Source organism: Rhodotorula toruloides, assembly GCF_000320785.1.
Source record: "Rhodotorula toruloides NP11 unplaced genomic scaffold Scaffold15, whole genome shotgun sequence".
NCBI lineage: Eukaryota > Fungi > Basidiomycota > Microbotryomycetes > Sporidiobolales > Sporidiobolaceae > Rhodotorula > Rhodotorula toruloides.
Genome location: NW_015622975.1, coordinates 301,020 through 315,978, shown reverse-complemented (window position 1 = coordinate 315,978; position 14,959 = coordinate 301,020). Strand labels below are relative to the sequence as shown.

The 14,959-nt window shown below is 62.9% G+C and overlaps 4 protein-coding genes across 4 annotated transcripts; 1 reads left to right on the top strand and 3 right to left on the bottom strand.

Annotated features, from left to right (window-relative positions):
- Nucleotides 1-2,069: 2,069 nt before the first annotated feature.
- On the bottom strand, nt 2,070-6,495 carry RHTO_01865 (uncharacterized protein; the record flags this gene model as incomplete). Its single annotated transcript, XM_016415544.1, has 5 exons — nt 2,070-2,276; nt 2,343-3,164; nt 3,221-3,375; nt 3,431-4,992; nt 5,048-6,495. 5 exons carry the CDS (start codon nt 6,493-6,495, stop codon nt 2,070-2,072), a joined length of 4,194 nt encoding a protein of 1,397 aa, XP_016272518.1.
- Nucleotides 6,496-6,689: 194 nt separating this feature from the next.
- On the bottom strand, nt 6,690-10,538 carry RHTO_01864 (pre-mRNA-splicing factor SYF1; the record flags this gene model as incomplete). The annotated part of the gene is made up of 10 exons (XM_016415543.1): nt 6,690-7,004; nt 7,109-7,180; nt 7,242-7,445; nt 7,503-7,688; nt 7,748-7,834; nt 7,941-8,141; nt 8,248-8,329; nt 8,440-8,681; nt 8,764-9,813; nt 9,873-10,538. The coding sequence occupies 10 exons, from the start codon at nt 10,536-10,538 to the stop codon at nt 6,690-6,692; spliced, it is 3,105 nt and encodes a 1,034-aa protein (XP_016272517.1).
- A 470-nt stretch (nt 10,539-11,008) lies between these two features.
- On the top strand, nt 11,009-13,361 carry RHTO_01863 (uncharacterized protein; the record flags this gene model as incomplete). The annotated part of the gene is made up of 6 exons (XM_016415542.1): nt 11,009-11,048; nt 11,218-12,063; nt 12,132-12,342; nt 12,406-13,024; nt 13,103-13,180; nt 13,245-13,361. 6 exons carry the CDS (start codon nt 11,009-11,011, stop codon nt 13,359-13,361), a joined length of 1,911 nt encoding a protein of 636 aa, XP_016272516.1.
- Nucleotides 13,362-13,753: 392 nt separating this feature from the next.
- On the bottom strand, nt 13,754-14,584 carry RHTO_01862 (uncharacterized protein; the record flags this gene model as incomplete). The annotated part of the gene is made up of 2 exons (XM_016415541.1): nt 13,754-14,081; nt 14,151-14,584. 2 exons carry the CDS (start codon nt 14,582-14,584, stop codon nt 13,754-13,756), a joined length of 762 nt encoding a protein of 253 aa, XP_016272515.1.
- Nucleotides 14,585-14,959: the final 375 nt, after the last annotated feature.

The following is a 14,959-nucleotide window of genomic DNA, read 5'->3' as shown; positions in this document are numbered from 1 at the left end:
AATAGCATCATACTCCGCGGATCCGGCCGGAACGACCAGAGAGGAGACTCGCGCTCCTCGTCCCGCCTCCTCTCCCTGCTCTGCTCCTGCTCCTGCTCCTCGACCTAGACTAGACTCGCTATCTTTTCCTCGAAGCGATCATCCCGACCACTCACTAACTTACTCCCCAAAAACAGCAGAAGCGCGAGGCGGACCCGCGCTGAGTTCTTTGCGCCCTTCCCGCTCGTGTGCCGTCCGCCGGCCGGCCGTCTTTCGTCGGCTTGTCGGTGGTTCGGATCGGAATTTGACAGCAGGGGATCCCGTCTCGCTCTCGAGCCGCTTCTTTGCTCGTATCGCTCGCTGGACGGAAGGTCCGCGGACTCCCCTCGCTCTCTCCCTCTCCTGCTGGTCGCTCCCAGCAGCAAGACGAACTCAACTCACGTCTCCCGCGCTCTTCGACGACTCGCATGCCGACGGCGCTCGCTCGGCCTCTCCACTAACTCCACAGCTCCACCTCCTCAGTGGAGAGAGTGGTTCTCCGCGTTTCTCTTTTGGATGGGATGGGGCGGGATGGCTTTCTCCTGTTGCTATGGTCTGATGGAGGTGTGGGTGGCGTGGCGGGCGTGGCGGGTGAGAGATGGAGGGAGGGAGGGCGGGGACGACGACGGATGGTCGGCGAGCGGAGGAGCTTCTTCGCTCGCTCACTCACTCGCTCGTCTTGTTGGCTCCTTCGGCGCGGAGAAGAGGCGGGCCAGAAGGTGGAGGAGGCGCACGCTGCTGTTGAACGCTCGACGAGCGAAGCGAAGAGATGCGGCTTCTCTACTACTGCGCGCTTTTCGTTCGTTCGCTCCCCTGCTTGCGTGATGTGCAGAGTAGGCTACTGTACTCGGGCAGGATCCGACTGACTCGGAACTGACCTGCTAAGGGACCTCATCCTCGAATCCTGCTGATTCGCTCGCTCGCTTTCCAGCCTTCCTCAACGTACGGATCGTGACACTGCTCCCGCTCATCCTGCTTTTCTTCCTCCACCGCTCTCGCACGCACAAAGAATCCTCTACTCGCCCGACTTGGCTTGATGCGCCAGGAAGCCAACCAGCCTTCCAGCTCGCGCTTCCCGCTGATGGCTTGTTTCGCTCCTTCCGTGTCTTTGCTACTCGGCTCTTCGATCCGGCTTAGGCACTCGATGCAGGAGGTAACTAGTGCGTCGTCCTTCCTGACCTGCGTTTGCGCATTGAGGCAGGGGGCAGATCTCTGGTTCTCCCAAACTCCTTCGCCTCCCTTCGCCTCGCCCAGCGTCCCCTCGAGTTCCGACCCATGCGCGCTAACCGTCTTACTCCCCCTCCTCGCACGCAACGAAAGAGACGCTTGCTTCGTCCGTCGCTCGTCGTGCGAGAGACGTTGGTCGAGCGGGACCCTCAACCTCTTCCTCGCAGTCCTGCGTGAGGACTGGGTTCTTCTTCCTTGTATTCTGTCGCCCGGAGAGTGCAAGCTCTGAGGTATAGAAGGGAGGCTCAACTTTGTAGACTTGCAGGATGTGAAGGAGATACGAAACTTCGCGCCTCATTCCGCCCTTCGCACCTGTTACATGACGGAAGCCAATCTCGCAGCGCTACTTCAAGTCGTCTGGAACGCTGTCCGACAAGTGAGCAAGCGCGAGTCGCTCGAGCGTAGACGAGCACGCGAGTTGCGAAGGTCCACCTCGTCGTTGACTCGCTTCCCTTACCCTCAACGTGCTCGCCTTTGACCTCCCGACTCACTCGAGCCGCGAATGGCGTGAGCATCCGACGTGAACTTGGCAGCAGTCGAACTGGCGGGCGACCTCCAACTTGTCCCTCCTCCTCTCCCTGCTTGTGCTCCTCGTCACCCCTCAACTCGTCGGCCACGAACTCGTGCGAGAGAGCTACAGTATGCATTGCAATGCGGGTTAACGACGGTAAAGTAACGAAGAAAAGCAGGCGGGAGAAGCTCGGAGGAGGAGGAGGGTATGTGCGAAGCGAGGGAGTCCAATGAGAGAGAGACGGCATAGAGAGTACGTGGCGGACCGCAAGAGGCGATATACACTGAGCGAGCGAAGGGAGAAGCGCGCTGTCTCAACGCCTAAACACCTCGACACCCGGCCCCTCCGCCCCTGCCTGCGCAAACAAGCTCAACCTCGCGTTCGCGTACTGCTGGACGAGCCGGATGTCGCCTGCGCCGGCTTGGTCGTTGAGCGCCATCAGCCGACGACCGCGCAGGACGAGGTTGTCGATCACGTTGGTGAGGATGCGGGGGATGAGGAGGAGCAGGTCCGGCGGTTGCTGCGCAGGAACGGAGGGCGTCAGCGAACTCTTAGGACGAGGAGGATGGCAAGACGTCGGACGCACCTTGCCGTCGCACGCGGCGATCGCCTTCCTGAGCCACAAGAGCTGCTTCTTGCCCTCATCGTCAAGCGGGACGTCCTTGTTGGCGAGTACCTGGCTGAGCCTGTACGCGAGGCTCAACACAACCGCCATCGTGATCTTGGGCGCAGCAGGCGGCGGCGGGAAGACGGCGTCGATGCGTGAGACGGGCGCCGAGCTGATCAGGTGCTGGAGCGCTGCGAACTCGGGCTCGTGCTGCGGCTGCATCGCTTCGGTGAAGAGCTCTTCGTAGCGCTCCGGCGGCGTCTGTGCGCGAGGAATAGGCGGGAGAGGGAAGGAGGCGGAGGGGGGTTGCGACTGGCGGAGAGGGTGGTGCGCCTCGACGGGTGAGAGGGGCCCCGTCGCGACGTATGGCTGCGAGGTGTGCCGCGCAATAGGCTGGCGGGCGTGCTGGAGCGGCTGCTGGGCGATGCGGGGCGAGGTTGTCGCAGGCGGATGGGCCTGAGCTGCGGACGCCAAGACGAGACGCTCCCTTTTCTCGAGCATCGACTTCATCGTCGAGACCTCCTCCCGCAGCGCCTGCACCTCGTCCTCGAGGACGCTGACCGAGCCGCTCTGCTCCTGGATAATCTCTTTGCGCACATCAACCATCTCCTGGCGAATGTCCTCCACCACGCCGTCGACTGCCGCAGCGAGCTTCGCTTCGAAGGTCGGGACGATGGAGTTGACGAGTGCCGAGGTGAGCGTGCGCTCGATAGGAGGAACGATCGTCGTGGCGATGGAAGCCGACAGCGGGAGGGTCATGTCGGGTCGCTTGAGCTGCTTCTGCAACTCGATCGGGAGGACCTGCGAGCACAGGAACGTCAGCGGTGCGTCACGGCTAGCGAGCGGATCGCACGCACGCTCTGGATAACCGCGGCAATCTCGCGACCCAATTCTGCCTTGACCATCTCGGCCATCCTCTTCTCGAGTGCGCTCGAGACGGCAGCCTCGACAGACGCGGAGAGAGTGACCGGGTCAACTGCCGGCGCGCGCGAAGACGAGGCAAAGTGGGAAGCTGTGAAGAGGCTTGTCAGTGGACGCTGCCGAAAGTCAGGCGCGAACCAGCTCACCGTATTTCTCGACCTCCTTCTGCACGGCCTTGCCAATCTTGACAGGCAGACTCGCCTCGATCCTCCTCAACTCCTTGACCAGCATCCCCGAGTCAATCTCCTTCTCGGCGTCTCCGTTCGCCGAGACCTCCCTCTTCTCCTTCTCCGTCGCACCCGCCCTCGGAGATCCGCTACCGCTCGGCACCTTGCTCGCCTTCATGCTCCTGATAGCGGCGTTGACAACGGGTCCAGCGAGCTTGATCCCGCTCGTAGGGGAAGCGCCGATTTCCCCGCCCGCTTCTTGGACCGGTGTCGAGGCGGCGGGAAGACCATTTGAAAGGTCTCCGCTGGCGGGTTCGTCGGCGGATGAGGGGAGAGAGCCGGAGGGAAGGGCGAGCTGGCGCTGTTCCTGGGTGGCCTGGACCGCTTGCAACGGCGGCGAGAAGACTGGAGGCGTCAGGGCGAGCGGCGTCTCGTTCTCGTCGACGACCTCGCCAAGCTTCTTCTCGTGGTCTTCGGAAACGACAGGCGGAGTCGGCGAAATCGCGACGCTCAGACTGATCTCGTCGGTCTCGGGCTCGTCAACGCAGACCTCGATCTCGCTCGAGACGTAAATCGAGCCTTCGAGCGACATGCGCCGCCCAGCCTCCATCGCTGCGTCCAACGCGTCGAGCTCTTCCTCCTCATCGTGGGACGAGCCGCTGGAGGACGAACCATTGGCCAAGACGGCGCGAGGGTGCTCGGCGACGAGCGCAACGTGGTGCACGCCGCCAGGGTGGACAACGAGCGCGCCGTAGCGAAGCTTGGTACCGGCAGGGACATTGCGGCCGTCGTCAGCGGAAGGAGCGGCCGAAGCGGTGCGCGGGTCGGCTGTCGAAAGGTTGTCGAGCGAGTACGACAGGACGGGTGCGGGAGTCGGGTGCTCGAGGACGTGGTTGACTCGGAGAGCGCCGCCAGGGAGGGAGGGAAAGGTGAGGCGGAAGGCGAAAAGCGAGCCACGGAGAGAGTGCGAGGCGACGAGCGTCTGACTCGGACCGTGGTAGGCGATCTGGCTGAAGAGGGAAGCGGAGGAAACGTTGGACGGGCGGAGGACGTCGATGGCAATGCTGGGCTCATCGGCGCCGAGGGCGAAGATGCTGATCAGGGTGCCGGAGCGCGACGAGATGGCGAAACCGGGAGACTCGGCGACGTTACCTGGGACAGGCAGCGGGTACAGGAAGACGAGCTGGTTCGCCTGGTCGCTTTCCGAAAGGAAAGCCTGGCGGACCTCCTTCTCGTTCGAGCCGTCGACGTTCCACTGAACAACGCTGCCGTTTGCGTACAAGACGGCGACAGCGGATCCGTCGGGCGTCAAGGCGACGTCGGAGACGCCCTTCGCATCGCCTGACTTGCCGACCGAGACTGGCTGCGCTTGCGAGTCGAGCAGGTTGACGAGCTCGACTGTCGCGTCCGATTCGGCGACGGCGAGCATGCGAGAGGCGGGGAAGTTTGGCGCGAAGCGCACGAGCGTGTAGCGGGGGGAGGATGAGTCGGAGGAGTCGGAGGATGCGCCGGAAGCGAAGCGCTCGAGGATGCGTTCGCACCTGTAGGAAGAACCGTCAATAAGGGCACGAGACGAGAAGAAGGCGTTGGACTCACTCTCGCTCCGCCGCTTCTTCGTTGTCAAAGCTGTCCGGCACCTTCCACACGCTCAGCCTTCCGTCCTTGCCGATTGTCGCAACCAGTCGCTGACCGCCGTCCATCGCCTTCGGGCTGACGGCGAGGTCAACGATCTCTTTCTCCTTCTTGCCACCCTTGAGCAAGACCTTGGCGCCGCTCTCGCGGTCGATGACCCTCACGCGTCCCTTTCCTCCCGCAGTCGCGTAGGCAATCCCACCGTCCCAGATGCCCGCAGTCCGCCTGCTGCGCCTGACGAGCTCGTCATCGTCGTGCACATTGGGTATGGAGACGTTGAAGAGCGCGACGGGCGTAATTTCGGGTTTGGGCGAAACGAGCGACTCGCGGTGCGGCTCGACGAGCGGGATGGAGAGATGCTGTGGCTCGGACGCGTCTGACGGGGGGATCGCAGAGCGAGGGAGGCGAAGCCCGATGGGTGCCCAGGAAGGAGCGGCGAAGGGCGGGTTGGGCGGAAGATGTGCGATTGAGAGGTACTTCGTCGTGAGGGGCCGGACGACTCCATTCGCAGAGGCCGAGGGGGGAGGGGAGACAGGCGAGACCTCGGAGCCGTCGCTCTCGCTGGTGGTGCGACGAGACGAAGAGGTGGGCCTGATATGCTGAGGAAGAGACGAGTGCGGCGGCAGAATCGGGTGAGGCGCGCTGGTTCCAGGCGAGAGAGGATCGAGCGACGGCGGCTGGGATTGTTCAGCTTGGCGGGTCTTGTCGAGAATGTCGAAAGGCGAGACGAAGGCAAAGTTGGGCGTCTGGCCGGTAGAAGGAGCAGTAGGAGGAGGTTGAGGCGCACTCGTCGCCTCCCGCGGCTGCGAGCGCAGGTTCGCCAGCCCTTCCTGCTCCCCGCTCGTCGAGGTCGCTGCTCCGCCCATCTCTTGCGCAGACGCCCTGTCCTGCGTGGTCGCCTGACCTGCGCTCCCGCCCATGAGCAGTCCCAGCAAGTCCTTCGCGTTTCCTCCTCGGTGACTGGTCGGGCTCTTCAGCACTCCTTCACTCGAACCTTCGCCTTGCCCGGCCGACTGTGCAGATGCGAGTACTGCACTCGGAGGCGACTTCGTCCCGTGAAAGAGCGTGAGGAGAGAGGCAGGTTCTCCCGCCCTCGCCTGTCCTGCGCCCTGCGCGCTCGTCACACCTCCCATAGCACCTTGTTCCGTCTGCCTGTGTTGCAGCTGAGGCGGGACTGGCGGTGCGGCGGGAGCTGGACTTCCGGTTGACGTTTGGCTGGAAGGGTGGGGATGAGAGAACGTCCTGAGGAGCTGTTCAAGCGGATTGGGCTGGCGGGACTGTCCTGGCTGTGCTGGAGTCGGCGGCGCAGTCGCGTAGACCGACGTCGACGCCGTCGAGGGCGGCCGTTGTGCGGGGGGAGCGGGAGGAGGAGGCGCGGTCCCTCGCAGGATGGACAGCAGGTGGTCGCCCATGCTCGCTGTCGTAGAGCCTTGCGAGCAGCTGTCTCGACCTTCTCCAGCGACGAGGGGTGAGCGGGGCGAGGGAGAGAGAAGCCAACTGCTCCTCGAGTCGTCTCTTGTTCGCGAACTAAGCCTTTGTTCTCGCAGAGCCTCAAAGGCCGCAGGGTACCGTTCACAATAATGCTAGCCTTTTCACGAGCACGTTGCTACTCGTCGTCTTCGTCGTCGTCATCCACCGCAATCTCGTCCGCGTTTGCCTGCTCCGGCTCGTCTCCTCCGTTCTCCTGCCCACCTTGTCCCGCAAGCTTGCCCGCCTTCTCGCTCGTCGCAGCGACAAACCCGCCGACACGAGTACCGCTGCCTGTCGCTCGGTCGAGCGCTGCCATCGGGTCGACGACTTGTCCGCCTTGGACCGCCTCCTGCGCAGACTGGCCGCCCTTCTCGAGCTGAGCCAGCTTGGCGGAGAGGTACGACGCCTCGGTGTTGAAGGCCGCCTGGACGGCACGCTTGATGCGGAGGTACTGCGAGCGTAAGAGGATGTTTAGTCAAGCTGGTCCGAGTACGCGGCAGTACGTCCTGTCACGCAGCGGCGTGAAAGGTAGGCGCTTGAGGGAGACCAGCTCACCTCGCGGAAAGTGTCCTCGGAACCAGTCTCGATCTCGAACGCGTTCCACTGCGCCCAGAACTCCGGGTTGGTCTGCGAAGCGAAAGTCGCGTCAGCTCGCTCACTCCGCTGCAGTCGGACAGACGGAACGCACCCTCGGGTCACAGAACTGACTCGCGTGCGCATAGATAGCCCTCGCGCGGTCGATCTCGCCGAGCTTGCGCTCGAGAGCGGCGAAGCGGAGGCACATCTCGGCCGTCTGCTTGTCTGGCAGCGACTCGATGGCGCGCTCGTAGATGGGTCGGGTGGCGGGAAGACCAAACGAGGCGGTCGCACGGGCGATGTAGTAGGTGAACATCTGCAAAACGCAGTGTCAATACTGAAGGATCGACGAGAGAGGGCGAGTCGAACGCACCTCCATGCGGTCCTTTGCCTCGACAGCCCTTGTTGCTCGGTCGTACACCGCCATAGCGCGCTTCGCCAAGCCGTGCTCTTCCTCGAGCTGGCCGTAGAGGAGGAAGATCGGCTTGCAGTACTTCGGCGGGCACGTCTCGAGCGCCTGCTCGAACAGGTCGCGTGCTCGCTCGAGCTTGGAGCCGCCCTATCGATGCGTGAATGTTCAGCAAAGCAGCAGTTGGGAGAGGAGACGGGCGGACGTACATATCGCTTGACGAACTTGCTCAGGTAGGCGTTCCAGATCTCGAACGCGATAGGGTAGGTAAAGAGGTCGACACCGCGTTCGTAGATCTGCATGGAGAGGGAAGGAACGTGTCAGCCCGGCACACGTTGAAGCATCCCAAACGATGGCTTTGACTAGCGAAGACGTGAAAGAATGGAGGTTTGCCTGACTGACCTTGAAGCTCTCCTCCCAGTACTCGTTCTCCTCGAGGAAGTTGGCATAGTTGATGACGACCTGTGCGTTCGCGATCTTGAGCTCGAAGATCTTGTCGTACGCCGCTTTGGTCGTCTCGACTGTGCCGATTGATTCCTCGAGGTCGACGAAGAAGGACCACAGCTTGAGAGACTTGAAGAGGCGTTGTTGGGGCGCGAGGGACTGCGAGAGCGAGAAGAGTCAGCCCGAAGCCCAAAGAGGCGTCGCAGCTTGCGCCTCCGCCGAAGCGGGCATGCAAGCGAAAGGCGCGAATAGGACCGGCACTCACCTCGTCGTGGAACGAGATGCTCTTCCAATTCCGTGGGATGGCCGTCGCCCGCTGCATGACCTTGATCGCCTCGTCGTAGTTCCTGCGGGTGGCATCCTGGTAAGCTGGCTTCCAATCAACGCGTAACAAGACAACGGAGAGTTGTCTCTCCAGACGCCTCGCATGACGTCCTGACGAAGAAGCCGAACTCACTCATTCCGCACCTCCATCTCAGCCCACTCGATCCAAACCTCCGCCAACTCCTCGACCCTCCTGAACGAAACCTTGGTCGCCTTCTCAAAGACCTTGCGCGCACTGACAATGTCCTTCTCGGCGTCTCCTGCCACACCGCCTTGCTCGTAGAACTTGGCAAAGTGCGTCCAGAGGAGGTGGTACGACCCGATAGCCTTGCGAGGCTGGATCGTTTTGGTCGCGAGGGTGTACGTCTCGGCGACCTGTGCAAGAGCTCCTATCAAGATCAGTGACCTCACAAGAGCGAAGGACAGCGAGAGACGGATGCAACGAGAGCCCACGCACCTTTTCGTCGTCGGTTCCGTACAGCGCGACCCGCTTCTCCCACTCCTGCACATCGTTCGGGTTCCTCCGCAGCAACACCTCGTTAACGAGGAACGGCCGTCGGTCCATCAACTCCTCAAAGTTCTTCATGCGCTCATCCAGCTCCTTCTCGTCCTCGGCCTTGTCCTCCGCGTCCGCATCCGCATCCTCATCCGCATCCGCGATAGTCTCCATGAGAGCCGAGATGGCGCTCTCCTCAAACTCGGCGTACGCGTCAAACACTTGCGTAAAGTCGCGAAGGGTGACGACGGACGAGAGGGCCTCTTCGAACGTCTCGCGCGCGAGTCCGAACTCGCCTTTCTTGATCCAGTACGTCGCGAGACCGGTCCACAATCGGCCTGCTTGGTCGGGGTAGATGGTGAGACCGTGCGTGCGGATGAGACCGTCGACGTCGAGGCGTTCTGTCGAGGTTGGGTCGAGAACGGAGGCGGGAAGCTGAGGCGGTTCGATGGCGCGTTTGTCCGGTTGTGCATCGCCGTTCGCACCTTGCTTTTCCTTCGCCTGCTCAGCCGCAGCTTCCGCCTTCTCCCTCTCGACCCTTAACTTCTGGCTATCCTCCGCATCCAGCCCGACCTCCTCGGCATACTTCTCGCACACCTCGAGCCAATCAACAAGGACCTGATACGCGCTCTTGACTTCCCCAGCCGAGCCAGTAGGGTGCTTGTACTCGCCCTTCTGGATCTTGCGCGCGAGGTCGAGCAACCTCTTTGCTGCTTCGAGCGGCCGGGGCTCGTCGAGCGAGAGGAGGATCGAGTGGATGTAGTAGAAGGTCGGGGACGGGTCGCGGGAGAGGTAGCGACGCCAGACGGAGACGACGGTTTCGGGCGCGGGAGCGGCGGGAGAGGAGGGAGACGCCCAGGTTAGGTAGAGGTGCCAGATGCGCTCGTGAAGCGAGGGCGGGAGAGTGCGGAGAGCGCGGTCGAACGTGCGTCGTGCGTGGGTTTGCGAGAGGGCGGCGGGGCAGGAAGGGTGGACGAAGAGGGTGAGATAGGAGAGCCAGATTCGCGGCATCTGCGGCGGATCTCAAGGTCAGCCTGGCCTCGCCCTGTCAGAAGCAAGTACTAGCGCACCTGGGGAAGCCACATGAGCGCCCGCTCGTGCGCCGCAGCGAGCGACCTCCATTCCTCGAATCCAAGGACCCCGTCGAGCGCGCCCTCCCAGTCTGCCTCGTAGTCGCGCTCGCCCACCTCGATCTCGTCAACCTCGCCCTTGCCCGCCTCGAGCCATTCAGTCATCGTCCTGCCGACTCCCTCCTCGCCCCGGCGCTGCCTCGGCGCACCCAACTTGAGCGGCTTGCCCGCCTTTCCCAGCACAAACACGCTGCGCGCCGCGAGGTAGTTCCGCCAGAGGGTGTAAGACCGAGGGTGGTGTTGTAGCGCGCGCTCGTAGACGTCGACGATGCGCTGGAGCGCCTCGCGGCCGTCCCTGGTCGAGAGACGGTCGCCCAAGAGCATGCGCTCGACGGCGCTCGCCTTGCCGCGCGAGGCCCGCAGCGTCTCGTCGACCTCGTCCTGGACTGTGCGGATGTACGACTGCCAGCGCGCGAGCGAGTCGGGGTTGCGGAGCAGGTCGTGCTCGGTTCCGAGGTGGTCGGGACGGAGGAGGTGAGGGTGCGAGACGAAGGTCGGCGTCGGGACTGTGACGGGCAGCACGCCCGCCAGGTCGCTGTACGAGCCAGCCATGCCCGTGTGCGAGTTTGAGCGTGATGCGAGGGAAGACGGAGTGGGGTCCAGCATTACAAACGGGAGTGTAATCAGACCTTGTGCGCCAGTTGTAATCGTCTGAATACGACCGGGTTGTAATCGAGGGAATACAGCCGAGTCGTAATCTCATCTCGTGCTTCCTCTCCTCGCTCCTCCTCCCCCGAGGTCCACGCACGCAGGCCAATTGCAACGTCACACAGTCGCCGACAAGCGAGTGCCCTCTGGGGAAGACGGTTTCTTCGCTGCGTGCGTGCGCAGTCGGGGGGGACCGTCTCCTCCGCGACTCCTGTGTTGCGGCAAGTCCGCGAGTCTTGCTGGATGCTCCATACTGTAGCGTTGTCAAGCTGCTTGCCGCCGCTGCTGCTGTTGTGCTCGATCGCAGTTGTTCTCGTCCCGCACTGTACCGGGAGCCCCCTCGCTCCACGCCCGTCGCGTCGCTTTCCCAGTCCAGCCGGGCTCCACCGCTCGCTCGCTCCATCTCTCGTTCGACGGTCGACGACAGGATGGACGCCCTGCGCGACGCTCTGGGCAGCTGGAGACGAGGTACGCACGGCCTTCCCAACCTCGCCATCGCCCCCTTCCGCCGCGTCGATCCACCCGCGCAAGCGAACCGGATTCGCGTCGTCCCCTCGTCCTGCAGCGCTCGTCGAGGAGCAAGGATGGATAGTGGCCGCCTGAGACTCGTACTGAACGCGTTCGTGACCCCCCGCAGAACCAGCACACTACCTCCCGCTCGCGAGGAGTTCAAACGCCAGCACCGTCTTTGACTTTCCTCCCTCATCGCTCGACGACCCCGAGAAGCGGCAGCGGAGACGGTCACGGAGTGGAAGCGCGTCGGCAGGCTTGGCAGCAGCGAGGCGGAGGTCAGCCAGCCTCGACGACGACTCGCGCGACCAGTCTCCCTCGCGACTCGTCGATGCGGACCCTTCATCCCCCGTCGACCACCCTCACTGGAGTCGACGACACCGTCATGTTCTCGCCGTCGTCCTCGCCATCGCCGCTTTCGCCGGCGTCTACTCGCTTACGACGCCCGAAGTTCTCGAAAAGGCGCGGACAACCGTAGGCAAAGGCTGGGACCGCGTAACGGGCGGTCACTTTTCCTCGACAGCATCAAAAGAGTCGCACTACTTCCCTTCATCCGACGAACTCCCGCCAGGCGCCTCAACCTGGGAACCGGCATGTTCTCCCTCGACCTGGTCGTCCGGGAACTGGACTCCCCTCGACCCTCCTCTCCGACCACACACCTCCATCTGGGACGCCTCACCCGACTTTCACGCCGGCGCATGCGCGCAAAACTGGCACCGAGGAGCATGGTACCTCGGTGTCGTCCCGCCCGGTACCGAGCCAGGCGTCGAGGGTGAAGCGCAGGCGGATGGGCAGTGGCCTATGAGCGGGTACAGGCGGAGAGCGGCGGGATATAGGTGGCAGGCGGGGAGCGAGACGTGTCAGGCTGAGGTGGAGCAGCCTTGGTTGGCGAGGGAGGGGGACGAGGAGGATGAGGGAACGGTCAAGCTTTTGCAGGACCTCGTCGACCGAGGAGCGTGGCTCATCTACGGAGGTGCGTCTTTCCCTTTCTCGTGCATACGCAGCCCTGCGACGTTTGAGCTGACTCACAACCTCCCGCAGACTCGCTCTCCGAACAACAATTCTTCTCCCTCTCGTGCGCGCTCTACCCGCACGTCCGTGCCGTCTGGCCGTACCCGAGCATGAGCGAGTGGCGGCAGGTCAAGGAGGAGCACCTCTTCCTTCTCCCGGACAGTCCGCTTGTGAAGAGCGGGAAGCTCAGGGTCCCGGAGGATTGGGATTACGATGGCTCGCCGCTAGTCAGCCACGTCAGGTGTGTCGACGCACTTGCTCAGTACGCACTTTGGAGTTGTTGCTGACAAGCTATCGCCCGCAGGACGGATCACGGGCTCGCGCCAGACGAGCTCATCTCGCTCTTCGAGACGGTGCACGCCAAATCCGCTCCTCGCGCCTTCACCGCCCTCTACCCGAATCTTACCTCCCTGCCGCCTTTCTCACCACCCGAAGCCCTCCTCACCGATGTCGAAACCTTTTCGCCCTCGCTCGACTACACCCTCCAACTCTTCCTCCGACCCTCGCAATACCGCAACATCTCGACCTCGATCTCGCCCTCCTACGCACCCTCGACCACTCCACCCGACGCGCTCGAGATCGAGCGCCAAGCAACCCGTTCAGGCTCATACCGCGCCCTAATCTTCGCCACCGGCGCACACTTCTCAGCGCGGCACTTCAACCTCCCTTTCAAGCCCGAAGGCGGACCGAACGCACAAATCGAGTTCTTCGACCTCGCGTTGAGGGAGTTGTTAAATCGGTTTGCGAGGGCGTTGGAGAGTGCGACGGAGGAGGAGAGGAGCGGGAAGGAGGTGGTTGTTCGTCCGACGACCATGGGACATGATGATTGTCATGACGCTGAGGGACCGCTGGCTGAGGAGGACGAGAAGAAGAGTAGTTGGTGGAGCTGGCCGGACATGTGGAGGATGAACGAGCACGGAGCCGTGAGTCTTGCGCTTCCTGCGCCTCGTCTTCGCCCTATCCACGCTACCACTGCTCAACTGACTCTCCTCGACGCACAGAACATCGTCCGCGATTTCAACCACCCGCTAATCACCTGGCTCGACATCTCCCGACCCACCAACCTCCGTCCCGACGCCGTTCGTCCCGTCCCCTCTCGGCTCTCCCCCCTGATGTTCTCGCTGACCGATGGTTGGCACACAGCACACCAACGACGACTGCCTTCACCTCAGCGCCGGAACAGGCGTCGTAGAAGGCTGGACGCATTATATGGCCTATTGGCTGCGCGAGAGGGCGGCTTGGCTCGACCAGGGGCGATGAACGGCGCACTGGCGGTAGAAGAGACGAGGAATTGGGGAGACGCAGTATTTCGTGTTTGTTCTGAGGCTCTGTTGGCATTTCTTCACCTGCATCGTTGCGACCCGGATCTGCGCAACCCTCTCTGGCGTCTCTCGAGCTTGGCAACGTCATTTTCACTTGGCGTCTCTCTCACTGCCGGCTGCGCTCGCTTCGGCGGGGACCGGCAGTGCGAGATGAACGGGCGAGAAAAGGGAAGCTAGGTATACATCTCCCGCGACCAGCCTACAAAGACAGTGCAAACGAAAGGTGAGGCCTGCCTCGCTGACCCTCAGACCCACAAGAAATCGACAAGTACAGCCCCAAAGAAGACCGCCCAGAACCCCCCTCCTTGCCCTCACCCACCCTTCCGCCGCTCAACTCGTCCTCGGGTGCTGGTGGATCTCCAGCATCCTCAACACGTCATCATCCTCATCGACAAACGCCGCCTCATAAGCCCTGACCTCGTTCGGGTCGTGCCACATCCCACCCATCACGCTCTCCTCGCCGAGCGCCAAGTCTGCTTCCTCGGTGTAGAGCGGCGGACGCGTGCGCTCTTCTTCTTCGAAGGCTGTCTCGCGAGTGAGAGTGGGCGGGCGAGGGATGGTCTGCGCTAGGCGGTTCGAGGAGGGAGCGAGAGGGAGAGGGTAGGGGAGGTCGAGCAACGAGGGGGGCGTCTCGGTGTAGGTCGGGCGGGTGGTCGTGCTGCTCGTAACGACGTTCCAACGTCAGCTAAAGGCGCTTGGAAGCTCAGAGAGACGAGGTGAGACTGACCTCGCCCTCCCCTTGCGGATCTTGACCAGCTTGACGAGCTTCAACTTGCGGACCTTCCTGCCCTCGCACCAAGCGACTGCCTGCGCAAGCCTGTCCTCGACCCACTTGGCTTCAGCGACCGCGTCCTTGGTGGTCTGGAGCGTCTCGCGGTCAACCGTTCCCGCCCAGCACGCTCGCATCCCTTTCGACTTGGCGTCCCAGAGGCAGCACAGGCGGAGATGCAAAGCGGCATGGCGCGTAGCCCAGGTGTGGTGGACGAGGTGCAGTCGGTGCTCGGTGAGGACTTTGGGCGCGTCGTGGTCGTCGAAGAGACCTGCGCCGGGTACGGGGTCGAAGGGGGTTGTCCACTGAGGGATGACGGGCGAGCGGAGAGTCGAGATCTTCTCTGTGAAGTCTGTGATGGCCCATGCGATGCCGTACACGAGTTCTGCCATCGTTGGATCTGGGGGATAGCGAAGCGAGCGGGAGGAGAACAACCGGGGTCGCGGTGGGGATGTCGCGTGGTCGACGGTGCCTGGGTGTAACAGGGGCTTGTACGACGAAGCAGGAGAAGGGAACAGTCGACCGCACAGTCGAAAAGAGCGCACGGCGTCGATGGACGAGGACAAGGTTGGCGCGAGGACGTCAAGTCTGCAACCTTGGCGACTCCACTGGTGTGGACGAAGCGCGCTGCTGCGGCGGAGAAGAGGCTTGCTATCGTGGGCAGAACCGTCGAGCGGGCCGACGAACGAACAACGAAGACGTGAATCAGAGCGAAGTGCGGAGCGAGAGAGGAGGGAGGCGAGGGAAGAAGCGACGACGAGACGACG